This window comes from Nuphar pumila, chromosome 13 (assembly GCF_984573655.1).
Source record: "Nuphar pumila chromosome 13, dmNupPumi1.hap1.1, whole genome shotgun sequence".
Classification (NCBI taxonomy): Eukaryota; Viridiplantae; Streptophyta; class Magnoliopsida; order Nymphaeales; family Nymphaeaceae; genus Nuphar; species Nuphar pumila.
The window spans coordinates 51,867,571-51,887,267 of record NC_143261.1 but is presented as its reverse complement, the minus strand read 5'-3'; the positions used below and the strand labels follow the sequence as shown (position 1 = coordinate 51,887,267).

Here is a 19,697-nt window from a genome sequence, read left to right as displayed (position 1 = left end):
AAGTAATTTCTTAATCATTTAAGTCTGTTGTTAGCTACTGAAATTGTTTACAATCATCAAGCTTTTCCTTATGCAATTGGTCATACAAATGAGATGTCTCATCTTTAATGATTTTCAACTGTTTTTCATTGTAAGAGAATCTATTGAATAAGAATCTATTGAACAAAAACCTATTCAACCATGTCTCATTAGTGTAAAAACATAAAATAGTTATACTGCCCAACAAATGTTAATATAATTATAGAACATACCAAGGGTTCAACTTCTCAATGTCATTGGTGCATCGCTTTCACCCGCCATTATTTGTCCCATATTATCATTATCTTCGTCCTCTCCTATCGACTTGGTATACTCATAATCATCGATATCATCTAATTCTTCACTATCAACATGATCGTTGTTATCGCTAATTGACTGTTTGTTTGCATAAACTAAATAGAAAATCATAGTATCTATCTCTTCATTTGCTTCCATGCATGCAATATTTCTGTATTTTCAATATTCAAGATTAACCATCAAAATAACACGTTCATGATCACACCTACATCTCAACCATAAATTACATCTAAATTGTAACTTATACCTAGATTTGTCATATGCTCGAGAAGGTTGCATGTCATTTAAATTATTGCAATGAAAATTACTGACATTGGCTTATCCACGTGGTTCTATATCTATTGCAGTGATCTTTTAATTATGTATAACATCAATATTGTTCATTGTTTGAGATAATTAGATAATCAATAAATGAGTCAGCTCGATAGATGGTGCCTAAGATAGATGTACATTCTCTACTTTTTCTTTAGCTTTGTGAGCAACTAAGTAAGCGTCATTATGAAATATTGATTTCACATCATCATCGTCCAACACAACCATCCATATGTGTTAGATATTTAGGTTCGAAGAAAAACTGTATCGGAGGATCATTGACTTTTTCACATATCGAGTTTTACGAGATATAAAGGTCATAAATTCTTTATAGCTACTATTTTTTTAGAAGATTATAGATCACCAAGTAGGGTGATCAATGCTATGGTAACGTACTCTAACCATTTTATAGTTTATTATTAACTGCTTACACTAACCACACAACATATCATTCATCTAATGAAAATAAAATGTGAGAAAAAAACTATTAATATATACTTCATATATGCAGTTAACATACCTACCTACACCAACTACTCTTAAAACCAACTACCAATATTCAACTCTTAACCCATATTCAATAGTTCTGCACAATAAACCCTAACCCCATTATAGTAAAACACAAACATTGAATACTAATTAAAGGACAAGAAAGCAAACATAAATTATATGCAACAATATATATATATATATAACCCCTAAACATAGTAAACCTTAAATAATAAATTCAATATCTAAGAAAGTCGATGATAAGCCATAAAAATATATAAAAAACAACCATAGCAACAACGAAACAAAAATACTCATGAGGCTATTAAATGATCATATATAAAAAAAAATTGGAGTGAAAACAAACAATATGCATGAATCCTGATTGATGATTTACATCATGATATTATTAGCTGATGAAAGTTACTTCAGGAGCCAAAAAACTTATTTTCATGATTCTCTCAATTCCAATAGAATGAAACTCAATATATATATATATATATATATATGAAACTCACTTTTCGAACCTGTAGATGAGAAAGTCGATAACAAGGGTGATACTGCAACCTTCTTGGAATACAATGCCAAATTATACAAAAATCGATGCAAGGGGAGATGAACAATGCAGAGGATTCTACATGAAAGTTTTTTATAGATACAAATGAAAAGAAGAAACCCTAGGTACAAAAATGAGTTTATATATAATTGGTGAACTCTACAAATAATAAGAAAACTCACATATATGTAATAAATTTATAAATATTTAAGTAGGATATATGCAATGTTGTGACATTCAACTTAAGTAGAGGTTCACACATATGGTTATGCGAATTCATAAAGTATAGGTGAATAAGTAGGATATTTACGATGTTTTGGGTTTCAGTTTAACCAAAATTTTGCAAATATATTTATGCGAGGTTCGTATTATGTACTATACGATGGACGGTACAATTTTATCGCAATAACCCATCAATTCACAATTATGAAGGGTAAAAAGGTCCTCATAAAGTTAGGTATTTGCAATTTTGGATATTGAAAGAATAGCAAAAATTATAAGGTTTTTAAGAAAACATATCAAATTAGTCGAACAGTACATTCATTCAAGTTTAATTTTTTTTAGAACAGGAGGACATGGTATCTTTTAATTTTTAATCAATGAAATCTAATATTTTAATATTTAAAATACAGTGTTCATTAAATTATTATTAAAATAATATTTGTATGTGTCAATGTCCAAGTTAGTGCGTGCAGCCATATCCGCTCATGTTACTAATGACATGTAGCCAAAATGGCGTGTCCCTGTAATACAGTTTTTATACATTAAAATATAAAAAAATATTGATTAAAAAGTTTAACAAAAAATTGTGCCCTATTATTAAAAAAAATTATGAACTCATATCATGTATTGGGTTCTACATCAAATTCCAAGATTTTAAATTCCAATTTCTAACTTGAAATGAGAATTCAGACCTCAGAATTGGCTCAGGTTGGGAACTTGGCTGGGAATTCAATGTGTCCATGTTTCAGCCAATCCAAATATAAATTTCCTGTGTGGCATGGAATTCTCTAATACGGGAATTCTAAGCATGCCTCACTAGAGGAATCTTTCCCATGTTCAAAGGCTATGCTATGGAGTTTCCACCTCTCTCTGATTAGGACAAGGCCCAAAACTAGCAAGGGCATACGCTCCTTTGCCAACTAGCTCTATCCCCACTTGTTTCCAACTGATTGAGTATGAATGAGACTAAGGTCTTGATGACCTATAGTAAAGACTTAGAGTTTGGATCTGGATAGACCCAGTCGTTGAGCATTGTGCACACACACATAGTGTTTCCAACTCCTTTGCCACTTGTTTACAACTCATTGAGTATGAATGAGACTACGATCTTAATGACCCAGTAAATACTTTTGAGTTTGCATCTGGATAGACTCAGCGTGGACTTGGAACCAGGTAAGTTTCACATTCACACAACCAGACTTATTATGTCTGTCCCCAAGTACAAATAATTGCATGGATTCCTGAGTGGTGGGAACTTCAATTGGTTCACTCAATTCACAGGGCTGTACCAAGGCCAAGATTCAGAAGGCCAGACTGAGCGCTAGGAAGTGCTAGGGAGCCACAATGTGTTCCAGGTTTTAAGAAATTTTTGAAGTTTTTCCCAGTAGATTCATTTCCATCTATAAGTTCAGTAGACTGAAGTGATATATAAAGCTGATCATTTTGGGTCGTCAGGTCTAATGCCATACATTAACCTGAGAGAATATAACATTTTCTATGTTGGTTTTCTCATTTGGCACTAATCTGTTGGGTTTTTGTCATTTAGCATCGATTTGTTGCTTTAGCTATTTTCTTTCATTGTAATGTTCTACATGTACCAGAGCTTAGAGAGCTGCAGCAAAGTAATATTTTGGACAGTTGGAATCAAGGAAGGTCATTCTTTAGAAACCTTTGGGTCATCAGGATGGCTGAATTCTTTATTTAGGTACCATCAAGGTATTTTGAGATTATAGGAGTTCAAGGATTTCATACTAATTTCATTAAGGTTAGTAGTGGACTACATATTAGAGATGAAGGATTTGAGTGGACCAATATCTTGTCATGTCTAATGTATTGTTAGATCTACAAATTTCCTGTTACTAGAAGGCATGCCAAAATTTCTGGACATCTGGATGCCGCAGATAAAAAATTCCCCCCATTTTTGGAATTTCAAAAATCTAAAAAAAATTGCCTGAAAGGGTAAGCTGTCCAAAATAAACAACAAATGCATGAACTTCTATCTCACCTAAATGAAATTTTATTATAGAACGTTGCCAAGTGGACGCTGCATGACAGTAACACAAGAATTTTCAAAACTCAAGACTCTATACATGATCAAAATCCCACTTCTGCCCCAAAAAGCAAGCAGGGAGAACAGATAATGAGCCCACTAGCTGCTATATTACACTTTATACATGATCAACCAAGAAATCTAGCTGCTAATTACATTTTATACAAGATTATCCAAGAAATGTAACAGTGAAATGCACTGTCCGAAGAGTCGAAGCTTCTCCAGAGCAAGATTAAGTCATACTTCAGTGTTCACAAGCACCAACTTGAAGAGAATGTTCCAGCCATTTGCTGTTTCATTGTCAGTCGGCCCAATAACAAGATGAAGATGCAAAAAGGTGCTCATGTTCTGTTGCCTCAGAAGATTCTGAAGAGCAGAATCAGTTGACATAGGGTCTGGTTGATTACAAGCCTTATTCCAAGTTTTGGGTCATCACCATTTCACTCAGGAAGATTGAAACCCTTGTCAAATTCCCTTAATGCTTCTCCATCTTAGTTTGTTGCACCATCTATTTAAACTTTCGAAATTTTAAATTTGTTGAGAATGATGAGAATCCCAACCTTTGAACAGGTAAAAGTATGCATTAGTGAACAACTTGGCTGTTTCTGTCTCATTAACATTCAACAACAAATGATCATAGAAGGGTGCTCCAAAGTTTGAAGATTCAATACACTGATGCACGACATGCATAGTGAAAAAGTCTTCAACAATCATTTATGCTCTTTCCAAGGTTGATTGGTCTTCCTCAGCAGACATGCTACTAAAAATGGAAATCTTCTCTGTAGATTCCAGTCTCCAAGATGGTGCCATATCTCATCTGAGAACAGCTCATTTTTCTGTTCAATGGATCTAGGACATCTTTGATCAACAAACTGATGCTGTAGGCTCAGGCTTGAGGATTCTCATGTGCATATTTTCGAAGATCAACATGACTATATTGACTGCCCCAGTAGCACTTCCTTCTCAGCTACAGAAAAGATTTCCTTCAAGTGGCCTGCAAGCTTCGATTCTATGTTTTCACGGATCCTTTTTTGATGCCTTGTGACTTTCAGCCATTCAACACCTACATATACTTGGACATAGCAAGCCTTTAATCTTGATGGTACATTCTCAACCTGGTATCTCAAGTGAACCTGCAAAATGGGAGAACATGTTTAAACACGACAACAAAACCTAAAGAAAAGATCTCCAATTGATAATTTCACTAGGACAGTAATATGTAGTAACCATCTAAAGCAAGCTCATGGCAAGGCTAAATGTAGGGGCTGGACAAATGAAAGAATGCAAATCAAACAGGATTTGCTTTGGACCTGGTATGAGTAGCCAATGTGGATGGCAATGAGATTACATTATTTATGGACTTAGGCCAAGCCAGTCAATTCAGTAAAAACTTGTAGAGGCCCCAGGAATCTAAACACTAGAAAGTCCAAAATATATTAATCTGGTAATAACTACAATAATCAAGTGACATTCATACATTGAAGTAGTCACCAAGTGGGAGACCTTGGAGTGTCATCACCTCCTCAACAATCCACCCCTTCTGATCAGCAAGAAAAGACCTCTGCTGGGTACTGTTCACCTCTCCTCCATAACGAGATACAATCTCATTAAACTTATAAGAGATATTCCGCTGGTTTACATCAGGCTTAACCAATTCCCATGGTGTGTACGAATAATTAAGACATCCAACCTTCTCCACTACTTTCTTTTCCAAGTGACCTCCACCAAACAGATCCATTAGTGAGTCGATCTGTCAACATGTTAAAAAGTTAAAATAACATAAATGCAGGAGACACAGACTCATGCACAGACACACACACATTGCCCACATCCACATGCTTACACACACATACATGAAAAAGCAAACACTTACATGGATAGAATGCAAAGAAGAATAAACCTCCTTCATGATGGCATCCTCCACACCCAATAAAGATCCAGTTTCGTCTGTATGGATGCTTCTTGCATCAGACTGCTCATCTGCTATTTGCATCTTCTGCTCTGGGGTCAAGGACCTTGCCCTCCATAGTGCCATGATTGTCCTGTTAGACATGCATGTAGTAAAGATAATGATATTTCCTGGTTTCTACTGCCTTAAATTCATATATAGAGTACATGTCATTGCAAATGTCTGGTCTAAAGAAAAATTTATTTCTAATCTAACTGTTTATGATTGTCACAAGATGTCTTCTCTGCAAAGAAAATCTAGCTTCAAAGCATCAATTCCCTGACGTGAGTTATGATAATCACAACTACTAATACACACACATCCACCTACAACAGGATATATAACAATGAAAGGAATGCCTCTAATACCCAAGATACATCCTCATCTTATTCAATGCTGGAAACATAATTAAAAAATGTGAAACAGCGATCAGCTAGTTGAACAGTTGGGAGGAGAAAAACCTTTTACAAAGAGTATAGGTGTGGAACAAATCCATAATTTATAAGATAAAGTACTGTTAAAATGAAAGCCCAAAACCTTTATAGATAGTGGGGTCCCCGGTAAATACAAATGTCTGTTGTTTAACGCTGAAACAGAATAAGCATGAACCTGGGCCCTAGGTGTCTCAAACATGTGACCGTTCTTTCAGTGACACCTACCAGCTGAGGGATGCAAGGACATGAGAGGCAATACAAAATACCAACACTGAGTGAATGTTTTCACTCATTCCATGATACTTGATATGGAACAAGATCTTAAGAAAAATACCAATAAAAATGATGGAATTTCAGTTTAAAAAAAGTTGAAAGTAGTATTGAAAATTATAAAGTTGGCAAGAATTAGGCCCAAGATAGACACAAGAACATGGAATGACTTTTATCCTTGAAGCAGTGAGTATTGTCTCTTGATCACAATTCATGAACTTCCAAGAAGCAGAATATTATGAATCCCAATAAGGGAAAGCTTGAAGCTTAAAATGAAAACTCTCATGGTAGGTTAGATACACACACTGTTTTTCTGAAGAAAGGAAGCCAGAGAAACCTGCAGTCTTCGTACCCAGTACTCAAGGCATAAACGCATGACCAATCTCATGATGCTAAGGTGTTGAGTCACTAACTGGGCCAGCAAAGTTGCGAGACCGGGAGAAAATCCAAATATTCCAACAAGAAGAGATTACCACCAAGTACAGAACTAATTTATTTCCAAACTATGGACATAGTAGATTGAGAACTGGAGTAAGCAATTTCCTAGCATTTTTCACACATTAAACTTCAGAAAGAGAGAACTTAGCCACAAAATCAAGATTATCAGAGCCTGTCGTTGAAAACCAAGCAAGAGTACAATATAAAAATTCAAAATGAAAAAATTACAAAGTTAACTTCCTAAGCAATCATATGCCAGGAAGCATCTAAATTAATGAACAGGTGGACATATCTAGTATGCAGTGTCAAGAGTTTTCTTGTTCAAAAATCTAATGTAGAATATCTTGACATGACATCTACTAAGGAGTTATAAAGCTAAAGTGATAGCATCGTGTTGGGCCATTGCTTGTACAGCAATAAGCAGGTTGTGGACCTTAAGTCAAGATCGCTCCAGCAATAACAACTTCATAAAACTCCTTGTTCTTATTGGAACAAGTATAGTTTATGTGCCTTCATGTTTTCTAGTAAACTGTTGTGAACAACAAATCATGCTCAGAATGGAAGCTGATGTGTGCCAAGTACAATGAACCCCAGAAAACCCCAACGTCAATCTTGCCAGGAGTCAACTTGGGAATTAAAATGAATCTGAGGCATAAATAATTTAGGTAAAACGCTTAAGGCGTAAGCAATCAGCCCAAGGAATATAGTAGTGAGCAGAGTAAATGACAAAGAATACCCTGCGAATGAGAAAACCTCATACACAGATGAAAAGATAAAGTCAATCAATATAAGTAATCACAAGCTGAGGAACAGAAAATGAGGAAAATATTGATCCAAGCATTTTAGAAGATCTGAGACAAGATACCATTGCATTCACGATTTCAAAAGGAACTACTAACTGTAAAAATGTCTACGAAGAGACAATACGCATATAAGCACTAATACTTCACAAAAGATGTGCACAAAGGCACTCAAACAACACTTGAACAAATATGCACAAAGGCATAAAATAATGCAAACATGCACAAATGCATGTAAGGAGAATATATTGAATGAAAAAAGAGGAGCTTGAGACACTCAAGCCATACATTTACAAGGGAAAACACTCCTATATATACACCACAAAGGGGAGCCACAGTTGGGGGCTCCCCAACGACTCTTTGGGGAGCCTTCCCAAGGTGGCACGAAAACCACAAAAAGGGATAAAAATAAAGGAAAAAGAGAAAAAAAAGAATACAATCATATTCCTAAGTGGAATATGCGTAAAATGGGAAAATACAGAAATACCCTTTTCGAGTATTATGATCAAAATAAATAAATAAATAAATATATATATATATATATTATATATATGTATAGAGATATGTATACATATATATAATATATATGTATATATATATATATATATATATCTTTATATATATATTAATATATATACGTACATAAGAATTACATTTTTAACACCCCCCTCAAACTTACGGTGCGATAATCGCAAGTTTGCCCAAAAGAAAATAAAACCGAGAGCAGCAAAGCGCCTTAGTGAAGAAGTCCGCTAGTTGATACTCCAATGTCACATATGAAAGATCGATGATTTTTTTCAAATATTCTTCCCGAACATAATGGCAGTCCATCTCTATGTGCTTCGTGCGCTCATGGAAGGTATGATTTTTGGCAATGTATATTGTACTCTTATTGTCACAACACAACTTTGTCGGTTCTAGAATATTAACTCCCATATCTCCTAGCAGACGTCGAATCCATACTATTTTCATGGTTGTGAATGTCATGGCTCTATACTCATCTTCGGTGGAGGACAAAGAGACCTTCTATTGCTTGTTACACCTCCAAGAGACCAGCGATTCACCTAAAAAGATACAAAAACCAGTGGTGGAGTGATGATTATTAGGGTCACCTACTTAATCAGAGTCAATACACGCAATTAAATTTAATTCAGATGATGAAGAAAGAAATACTCCCTTATTTGTTGTTCCCTTTATATATCTGATGATTTAAAGGATGGAACTCATGTGAACCGATGTAGGGGCATGTTGAAATTGACTTGCAATGCGAACTGCATGAGATATATCGGGCTTAGTGATGCTAAGATACATCAATGACTCAACCAACTGTCTGTAAGGAGTAGGATTATCCAAAATAATCTCATCATCGATCATCATCTTGGATCTAACAACTTCGGGTGTTTCACAAATTTTGTCATCAGTAATGACCTGTCAATTATCTCACAAGAAAGCTTATTTTGGGATAAAAAATATCCTCTATGAGAGAAAGCAGCTTCAATGCCCAGAAAGTATGTCAGAAAACCTAAGTCTGACATCTCAAATTTTTCAGTTAGCGCAGACTTAATTTTTTTAATTCCCTTGATATCATCACCTATAATTAACATGTCATCAACATATAACAGCAAGATTACAATTCCTGCATCATATTTCTTTACAAATAAGGCAGTGTTAGTATAGTATGAGACAAATCCATTTTCTATCATTAGCAGTTAAATCGGTCATACCAAGCTTTGGGAGCTTGCTTTAGACCATAAAGAGCTTTTCGTAAACGAAAAACTTTACCATTAGGGCAATCCATTCCAAGATGAGCAGTCATATAAACTTCTTCATTTAAATCTCCATTTAAAAAAGTATTTTTAATATTCATTTGATAAATGTTCTGTTTTTTAATTGATGCAATGGTAATAAGGCATCTAACGGTAATCATTCGAGCAACAGGGGCAAACGTTTCATCATAGTCTACCTCATATTCTTGTCCATATCCCTTAGCAACTAGACGCGCCTTATATATCTCAAGAGTTTCATCACTCTTGGTTTTCACTTTAAAAACCTATCTACATCATGTACTTTTCTTTCCTTTAGAAAGATCGTGAAACTCCCATGTTCTAGCTTTTCTAAGAGCCCTTAGTTCATTTTCCATTGCTTCTACCCATTTATTCATCTTTTTGGCTTCTTTAAAAATTTTGGTCTCAACGTATGAGTGTATGGCACTAAGGAACGCTCTATGTTTGGGAGAAAAGGAGTCATAAGATATGAATCTAGAAGGACGTCTCCTATTTCTCTCGGTTCTTTGAGAACTTTCACCCAAAGTGATGGTTTCACTAGGCTCACTATATTTCTCTATAGCACTTTTAAAACTGCTTTGGTCTCTATGTCTGTATACAATAGGTTCCCTAGAAGATCTATCATCAGCCTCATGATAGATAAAATGTTGAGGAGGATTGCTATTCTCTTCTATTTCATTTTCACTTGGTGTGAATTCCTCATCACTGATCTCATCATCTCTTGACAATAGATCAAATAAGAAGAAATAATCCATATTTTTCTCATGAGATTCAGATTTTTCAAACCCACTAACATTTTCTAGAAAGCTTACATTTTTAGACACATAATTTATCATTCTTAATATTGTAGCACCAAAATCCTTTTTGAGTCTCGAAATACCCAAGGAAGGCACATGGAATGGCTTTAGGTGAAAGTTTATCATTTTTATCTGTCAAAATAAAACATTTGCACCCAAAAACCCTTAACCTATTATAAAACATTTTTTTTATAGAATACGGTTGATAAGATAGACAGATGCAAGGGCGGCTTCGGCCTAAAATCTTTTAGGGATGTTTTGGGAAATGAGCAAGGTTCTGGTTGTCTCAATAATGTGTCTATGTTTCCTTTCGGCCAAACCATTTTTTTAGGGTATTTTGAGACAAGATTTTTGATGAATTATCCCATGTTTCTCAAGATAACTTTTAAAATCATTTGAAAGATATTCTCCCCCAGAATCAGTTCTAAGAATCTTTAAATTTTTGTCAAATTGATTTTTAATCATCATATGATAAGATTTAAATGTTGCAAAAACCTCATGTTTATATTTGAGGAAATATATCCAAGTAAATCTAGAGAAATCATCCACAAATATCACATAATAAGAGAACCCTCCTTTTCAAATAATGGGTGTCAGTCCCCAAACATCTGAATGAACAAGTTCAAAAGGTTTTGTAGTAAACATGAATCTTTGATAATATGGCAAACTTTTCATTTTTTCAAGTGTGCAATTATTACAAACAAAATTTTCTTTACATAAATGTTTGGCAAACAGAAGATACAAATTTTTTGTGACATTGGGGTGGCCAAGTCTTTTGTGTCATACATTAATGTCTTTGTGATGCAACACATTACAAAAAGAATCTTTTGGAATTTGAAGAAAGTCCACATAGTAAATATCTCCTTTTCTAGAGCCTTCCCCAATCAATTTCCCAGACCGGCGATCTTGTATCCAACATTTATCAGACGAGAATTTTATATCACATCCATGGTCCGAGAGTTGCGAGACAGAAAGCAAGTTTAAATTTAGTTTTGGAATAAATCTAATTTTAGGAATAAAAAAACCTTTTTCTTCAAAATTTTCATTTCTTTTAATTTCAAGAGAAGTGCCATCGACAGTTGAAACAAAAGATGATGATGAATTCTTTAAAAAATCGGATAAAGAATATATGTTGGGGGATATATGAAAAGAGGCACCCGAATCTAAGAGCCAGGAGGTCTTACCAAGAGAAGAATAGGTAGATGTAGCTGCTACAGAAATAGCTCCCTTAAGAAGTGGTTGAAGCGCTTTCACGATCTGATATAGAGAAAGAGCTCCATTTGAGGAAATCACATTTTCTTCCTTTTGGGATGTGGTGGCCATGGCAAGCAGCTTCTTCCATTTAGGGCAAACAGGTTTGATGTGCCCTGGTTCCTTATAAAAATGACACACAATTTTGTTGTAGTCCTTTCTTCCTCCTTGACCACTTGATCCTTGATTTTGATTTTTGAAGTGAGGAGGCTTATAAGTTCGAACGTTGTTCTCGGGTCTTGAAATGACATTAATGGCATCACTTTCTTCATTAGCTGAAGTTGCAAGAACACTCGTATTTTATTTGCTAGTATTCATACGCGTTTCCTCCCCACTTAGCTTTGCAATGACATCTTCAAGCGAGGGAGAAACAAAAGAGGAGAGAAAAGCAAACCGAATTTGCTTGAACTCGAATCTAATCCCATTCAAAAAATTAAAAAAATGACCATCTTCTAATTGTTTGTACCTAAGCTCAATGGTTTCTCCACTCCATTTAGGCTCAAGCATAGCGAGTTCATCCCATATGGATGATAATTTGGAAAAATATTCCCTTATAGACATTTCATTTTGTTGAAGGGTCAAAGCCCTTTTTTAGAGATAATATTTGTGAGACAAGTCTCTTGACGTGTACATTTTCTCAAGATAATACCAAGCTTCTGATGCTTTCTTTAATTTAATAATATTGGTATTGATCTTAGTTTCAACCGATGAAAAAATCCAAGAAAGAATCTTGAAATTTTTCATTTCTCATTATTCATGTCTCTTGAAATATTCTTCAAGAGCTCTATTTCTTTCTTCTCCTTCGAGGATTTTAATTTCACCTTTCTCTACCAAAGTAATCTTTAGTTCGGGTTCCGGTATAGAACCAAGAACGTATCCCCAAAGACCTTTACCTTTTATGTGAGCTTTCATGTTCCCGCCCCCAAACATGATAGTTTGAGCCATTCAACTTGAAGCCAAGAGAGAAATGGGAGTCTTTTTCGCCCATTAGAGAGAAGAGAATAAAGAAAAATTCACGTACCGCAATAAGATTTTAGATCTTACTTGTTGTAGGAAACTTCCAAAATATTTGATGAAGATAAGTCTCCACGTCAATCACAAAAAACTTGAAGGCATGCTTTTCGAGACACTCAACCACACGTCCTTCCTTCTTCAAACCAAGCTTTGATACCATGTAAAAATGTATACGAAAAGACAATACGCATACAAGCACTAATACTTCACAAAAAATGTGCACAAAGGCACTCAAACAACACTTGAACAAATACGCACAAAGGCATAAAATAATGCAAACATGCACAAATGCATGTAACGAGAATATATTGAATGAAAAAAGAGGAGCTTGAGACACTCAAGCCATACATTTACAAGGGGAAACACCCCTATATATACACCACAAAGGGGAGCCACCGTTGGGGGCTCCCCAACGACTCTTTTGGGGAGCCTTCCCAAGGTGGCACGAAAACCACAAAAAGGAATAAAAATAAAGAACAAAGGGAAAAGAGAAAAAAAAAAGAATACAATCATATTTCTAAGTGGTATATGCGTAAAATAGAAAAATACAGAAATACCCTTTTCGGGTATTATGATCAAAATAAATAAATAAATATATATATATAATATATGTATACATATCTTTATATATATACGTACATAAGAATTACATTTTTAACACTAACAACCAAACCGAATAAGAAACACTGACAGTAAAACCACATCTTTCTAGGGATTTAGAAGAAACCATCAAATAATTTCCAAAAATAAGGCTAATCTAAATCCACTTCACAGGCATAGCAAGTAGATCTCTAAGGTGAACCAATAGAGTTCATATAGCACATGAACCAGTAAGAAAAACCAAGTGTGATGCCTTTAAAGAAGGGGCACAAAATTGACAGGTCAGAATACATATATACAATCTTGTTTTTTCTGCCTGATGTGAATAGAGTCAATAGACATTGTAGCAATTAAAGTATCATAGACCAAGATCCTCTTATGTATCAATATAATCTGTCATAATTATAAGGAAACCCCATGCATAATTCCTCTGAAAAGTAATCTTAATTAAGGTGCAAGCCAGAATCTTCTGTGTTCATCCTATTTGTGTTCAGAATGAGTTTAAAACCTGGTTTACGGATTGAAAAGACTATCCCACTTTAGCTGATAAGGATCACATCACACAAAGAGGCTTGGTTAAAATTAAGGCAAATACTATAAATAATGGATTTCAAATGATTACTTATTTGCTGCATCGAATGACACAAATGACTGGAAGTGAAACCGCAGCCTGCCTGCTTCATCTTGAGTCTTGGCACCATGCCTGGCATCCATTCCTCTGCCTTTGCGTAGAATAATCATTAGGGACGGACTACCAACTGATGCTAAGGATGGAGGTACTACTTGAATATCTTCAATGTCTTCCCAGAGAAAGAAAAACTTAGTTCTATGACCAAATAAGTTTGCATGAAATCCTATGATTCTTGCTGATAGAAAAAGGCGACCCTGCATAAATACAGCCCTATTTACTATTTACTTCTTGTTTAATGGACTAAAAATAAAGAAATTACTAGCTAGCATGAAACATCACAATGTTGAAACAGGCTACAGCACCTGAAGTATCATTTTGCGCTTCAAATGACAAGTAAAATCATTGATAAGAAATTCCTCTGGTGGAAGCCCAAAGAGTTTCTGAAATGCTGTATTTGTTTGAGGTGATCGCAAGTTTATCTACAAAGAGTTACAATTTCAATTTTCATTGAATCTATGAGAAAGGGAGGAAAAGAAGAGACTGCAACTTGGCAAAGCAGCCATCATGCCAAAGGAGCACATTTACCTTTTTACCGACCTCTTTCTCCATCTTTGAGATGTATTCTTTAACGACTTCAGTACCTTTTGTATTGCTCAAGAAAACTCTTAAGTGCAACTTAGATTGGTGAGTTTGAGCTAATTTTCCTTTCAAAGGAATCCATATATCAGCTAAATCTTCTAAATTAGACTTTAAAAAATTGATCTCTGCATGTCCAAGAGATGTAGCTTCATCAAACGGTCCATCAAAATCAAATACTTCAATACCCATGACAGATGGGAGATCATCCATGGCATCAAACTCAAATATTTCTGAGAAGACAGGGAAAGAGAAAAACAAAAATCATTTCCTTTTTAATAGCATATTTTAATTCTTTTAAACTCAGTCTCTTTTGCAACCAAAATTCCCTATTCCCCCAGTTAAGACATTTATTTATTGTAGCTGTGCATCTTGAGAGTCTACAGTCTTACCATTCCATTGAGGATTGAGTGTTTGATACTTGATTGAGCTTGTCTTTGATTTTCCGCTACAAGTGAATACAACATACGGATCTGAAAAACCAGTTGTATCAACAGCAGCTAATTTGGTTCCTTCAATCAGAGCCACAGTAAGCAACCATCCATCTCCCTGTGCTTTGACTCCATGATCACTGCCTGGTGTTCAATGTAGTATAGATTAGTTGCAAATAAAGACAGCAATCACATAAAAAATGAAAAGGAAGCACAGTTATTTCCTTAACTAATATCCATGATGCCAATTCAATCTTCCAAAAGTTTCAAGGGAATGGATTCAGAGGAAGCACACAAAGCACGTGATGAGATTTGCTGGGTTGAAAAACATGAAATTATTCTTAACTAGGTAACGTTGCATTGGCCAGTTTATAGCAGCATCCATGCACGTGTTTATTGGAACAGGAGAAGTTCGAAAAGACACCTAACCTTTTAGAATTCTTCACAAAATTCTGAATTTCTGAAAAAAGCACCTAAGTTTGCTCTCTGTTAATTAAAAGCATATATATATATATATATATATATATATATATATATTAACTTAACCTAGTTTACAACTAACCCAACTCAGGTGTATGTCTTATATTTACATTTTTGTCCTTAACATTATTAAACTCTTTCCTCAAACTTTTTTTTCTCCTAAAAAAACAACTTTACCCCCTTCTCCCAATTATACCATCCTTGATTCTTCCCCTCCTCCATGTGGCCATTCTCCACGCAGACCACATTCACTTTTTATCTCTTATTTACTAGAGTTGGTTTTTCCCGAAGTAAGATTGTAAAACACAATCAATTATGATGCAGTTAAAGATAAACATAGTAATTTGACACACAGTTCTGCCTACCAATCAAAGAAGTGGAGATTGTTGTAACTTTGACAGAAGGACCTTTGGACTTTTCTAATTAACAAGGGAAAACCTTGGTGTGCTTTAGAAATTCAAAAGAGTTGATTTTTTTTAATATCAACAGAAAAATAGTTGTCCATTTAGAAAAACAACACTTAGTTATGAAAACTATATTTACGAAAAAACTATAACATTCTTCATAAATTCTGGAAATCCCATATCATCTCTGAGAAGCTTTCCAATTGGCAATGTTATCTCCAAGGCCGACAAGTTATAACAAAACTTACCTTTTTGTTTCCTTGCCTGCATGAAGCGTGAGATCATCGCAAGAACTCGTTGTCCCTGAATAACCAAAACCACAGACACCAACACTTCACCAAGTGAATCTGGCAAGTCCAAACCATCAAACTCAAGCCCCTGCATTGGGCTTGGTTTTGTTAGCATGATATGTAAAGAAACAAACAGGCCCACAAGGATGGCAGACAACATAGTACAATTCCCAAGAAAACGCCATGCTAATTTCCAATCAGACTCTTGCTCTCTTTGTAAAGATGCCAAGATCCTCTCTTTTTCGGAAGCAGCTTCTGTTAAATCCACTGGTTTAGCTGTCTGTGCAAGCAAATTGGAGAACTGCTCATAGTTGTCCTTAAGCCCTTGTCGAGCCCCCCCTTCAATCATGCCTTTCATCATTGTGCTTTGAAGAAAATTCATGCGCCAAGATATTACAAGGTGAGAAGTTTGTTCCCCAGAGGGCATTTCTGGTCCAGGGGTTATGCAAAAAAGCAATTCTACTTTAAAACAGCTACCATATGGAGCATCAGGAGTGCTCACGCTTCCCAATATTGCAAAACATTTCCCATCCGCTTTAAGATATATTTGTTCTTCTATTGCTTTCAAAGCCTTAACCAACCTAGTAGCAGCCTTTGTGTATGTCACCACTCTCTTGAGACTCTCCTCCAGCCTCCATGACCCTTCTACCAGCTCAGTGGTCCCTTGAAATTCTGCAAAAGACCTCATAAATTTTGAATCGGGAGCAAAAAGTAGGTAATTGAGATCCCAAGGTGTGATCAGATAGGCCTGGTCTACGACAACACCTCCTGGTAAATTGTCAGGCATGTCTTGCCCCTGATCTCTTGATTCCATGCTTCTAAGTGCTTCTTCAAATGTATCAGGAGCAGATGGATCCACAATTTCCTCTACTTTAGTTTCCTGATCAGGTGAAATCTCTGGCAATTCTGGTGAATCAATTTCTCTGTTAATGGTCACAGGTGTTTCACCATTTTTATGTCGCAGCATTTGAATAAGACGCTCAGCAAGGGATAGTGTGCATGGCTTTTCTTCTTTACAAGAATTCATTTCTTCCATATGTGCTGCAGCCGATGAATCACCAACACCATCAGAAGATAATGTGGAGCTCAATGATTTCTCTGAGCTGGTCATGTCATCACTAGAAACAGTTGGAAACAGGGTGTTGAAAGAGTTACTTTGGGACAAAGATAGGGCTAGAAAAATTTCACCTGAAAAACCAAAATATTATGATCATGGAGCTAAGTTATCCAATGAAATCCAACTAAAATATCATCTAGGTGCCTACATAAACTACAACATTTTAGCTGAACCGTTTTCTAAAAAAAAAGTCAAATTCCGACGCAATGAAATATCCATTCTGATTATACTCATAATTAAAAACAGAAATCCACTTTGTTTTATATTACCATCCTCCAAACAAAATTTGACTTCTGTCACCTTAGGCAAAATATGCAAAAATACTAATGGTAATAAAATTTAATTTGAAGAAGAAGAGAATACACGTGAGCAATTGGATCACTTTTGTACAAAAGATGTTTCATCCCCACTGATCTGGTAGTGAATAAGGCAAAATATGCAAAAATACTAATTGCAATAAAATCTAATTTGCAGAAGAGAATACACATGAGTAATTGAATCATGATTGTACAAAAGATGTTTCATCCCCACTGATTCGGTAGTGAATTTTAAAAGAAAAAAAAAATGATAGCTTACTAAAGCAATCGACCACCTAAAATCATGTTTCCCTTTCCTAAAGAAAACCAATCTATCTTTCATTTTTATTTGTCATATTAAGCATCCCATAGTCACAAACAAGTCAAAATCCAGTATCGAACAATACAAGCAAGTTGTATTGAACAAATCAAGTTTCTTTTATGCAATCAAGCTGCACTATGATGAAGCAACTTCTCCCTTGAATTATGCAAAGAATATATCATGCAAACAAATTTCCTTCCTACAACATTCAATTATTCAAAACCAAGTTCTTTTGCAACAAAAAAGATTGTCAGTTCCCTCTCTTCGTTGTTACCAGATTTATATTGTACGAAGAAACTAAATTATAATTTTGTTCGTTTTATTAGAGATATCCATACAATTTCCTCACTCAATCATTTGTGACGATGAACTACAAACATGTTAAGAAAAAGAAAGAAAGAGGAATAATGGGGTGTAGAAACTGCAAGGGCATACCACAATCTTTGTTCTTGGACTTCTTGTTCCTAGGTTGAAGAGGGTACCATGCCGGCTGCAACGTGTGACCCTCAGCATCAAAAACCTTCCCCACTGGCAATTTCAGCTGACCGATGAAGTCATCGCTGAAGTATTTCTCTTCATCCAGCACAGATATGCACAGTTCCTCACTCAAATCATCAACCTTGAAACTAAACCCCTCCTCCCATGAAGGATTCAGGTTCTTCTTCACAACCTGAGTCCTGAATCTGCTCCTTCCAAGCTGGAGTTTCACATATGTATCACTAGAACCATTGACCTTCGCCGGCAAGTCCCTAGCTTTGCTTATATGGACATAGAGGTTCATTTCAGAGTACAATTTTAGCACTATATATGTATACCACAATTCTAGTACAAGTGTTGGCCTTTGATGAACTTTATGTAGAAATAAAGAATGGGAACTATAACATGAAGATTGATGGAATTGGCATTCTAGATAACTAATCAAAGAAAAACAATGACTTTTAATAGAAGAATGTACGTCGAAACGCCTCCTAAGCGCGAAAAAATAAATTGAGAATGAAAAAAAAAAAGAGTACAAGAAACTCAGCCTATCAAAAATAGCTCAAAAACAAAAACAAAAAACATTGTGTATATGATAAACGGATTGCACACAATTCTTCTTGGAGACTTTGACCATGTAACCGAAAATACTGCACGCAAACTTTTATTTAGAGAAAAAAAGAAAAATGAAATTTCAACACGACAATGTATGCGGAGAAAATTTCAAGTCATAATTAAACAAAAATTCATTGACCTCAAAAAAAAATCAAATTTTCACAATTTACTGCATTCAATTTTTCATATAAAAAGAATAATCTTATGAAACAATTACCATTTTTTTTAGAAAATTTATTTTTTTATCACCTGAACGATCTCCACCGTTATCTAATTATTGCGAAAGAAGAAGAAAAACAAATTTCGGGAGGAACAAAAATCACGCGTTCCAACCGCATGGAAAAACACTAGCCTCGCTTTGATTACCGAATTAATCACATCAAAATTACATCACGATTACCCCCCCAAAAAGAAAGTTTATGAAGAAAATTCATCTGCGTAATACCAATTTAAAGCGACGGATTGGTCCGAATCATAACAAAAATACAAAAAGTAAAGAAAAATTTATTAACTACGGAAAAATGAACCCATTAGACAATAAAAAAAAGAACGACGTTTCTGATGCTTAAAAAACGATCGGAGAGAGAATAAAGCGTTTTAGAAGATCACAAAAAAAGGTTGGGTCAACCAAAAAGGATAGAGAGAGAGAGAGAGATAGGATGCAGGAAAGGCGGAGAGAGAGAGAGAGAGTGAAACG

The 19,697-nt window shown here is 35.2% G+C and overlaps 1 protein-coding gene across 2 annotated transcripts; it reads right to left on the bottom strand.

Annotated features, from left to right (window-relative positions):
• Nucleotides 1-3,918: 3,918 nt before the first annotated feature.
• Nucleotides 3,919-19,408, bottom strand: LOC149818366 (C2 and GRAM domain-containing protein At1g03370-like). Of its 2 annotated transcripts, XM_089984940.1 has the most exons (9): nt 18,344-19,408; nt 16,132-17,361; nt 14,961-15,143; nt 14,518-14,801; nt 14,295-14,411; nt 13,924-14,186; nt 5,839-6,007; nt 5,443-5,715; nt 3,919-5,098 (listed from the first exon to the last, which is right to left on the bottom strand). In XM_089984940.1, exons 1-9 carry the CDS (start codon nt 18,687-18,689, stop codon nt 4,898-4,900), a joined length of 3,066 nt encoding a protein of 1,021 aa, XP_089841066.1. In that variant the 5' UTR covers nt 18,690-19,408; the 3' UTR covers nt 3,919-4,897. The 2 variants fall into 2 exon arrangements, with proteins under 2 accessions (XP_089841066.1, XP_089841067.1); XM_089984941.1 differs by lacking the exons at nt 3,919-5,098; nt 5,443-5,715; nt 5,839-6,007 and having other exon boundaries at nt 13,920-14,186; nt 18,344-19,406.
• Between the last annotated feature and the right edge of the window lie 289 nt (nt 19,409-19,697).

What these genes read in the sequence shown, in the direction of transcription:
- LOC149818366 (XM_089984940.1), bottom strand. Translation starts at nt 18,689, where the DNA reads ATGAACCTCTATGTCCATATAAGCAAAGCTAGGGACTTGCCGGCGAAG. An exon ending in GTCCAAGAACAAAGATTGTG is followed by an intron (nt 17,362 to 18,343) that starts GTATGCCCTTGC and finishes TTGGTTTTTCAG; the next exon opens with GTGAAATTTTTCTAGCCCTA. An exon ending in GCAGGCAAGGAAACAAAAAG is followed by an intron (nt 15,144 to 16,131) that starts GTAAGTTTTGTT and finishes ATTGAACACCAG; the next exon opens with GCAGTGATCATGGAGTCAAA.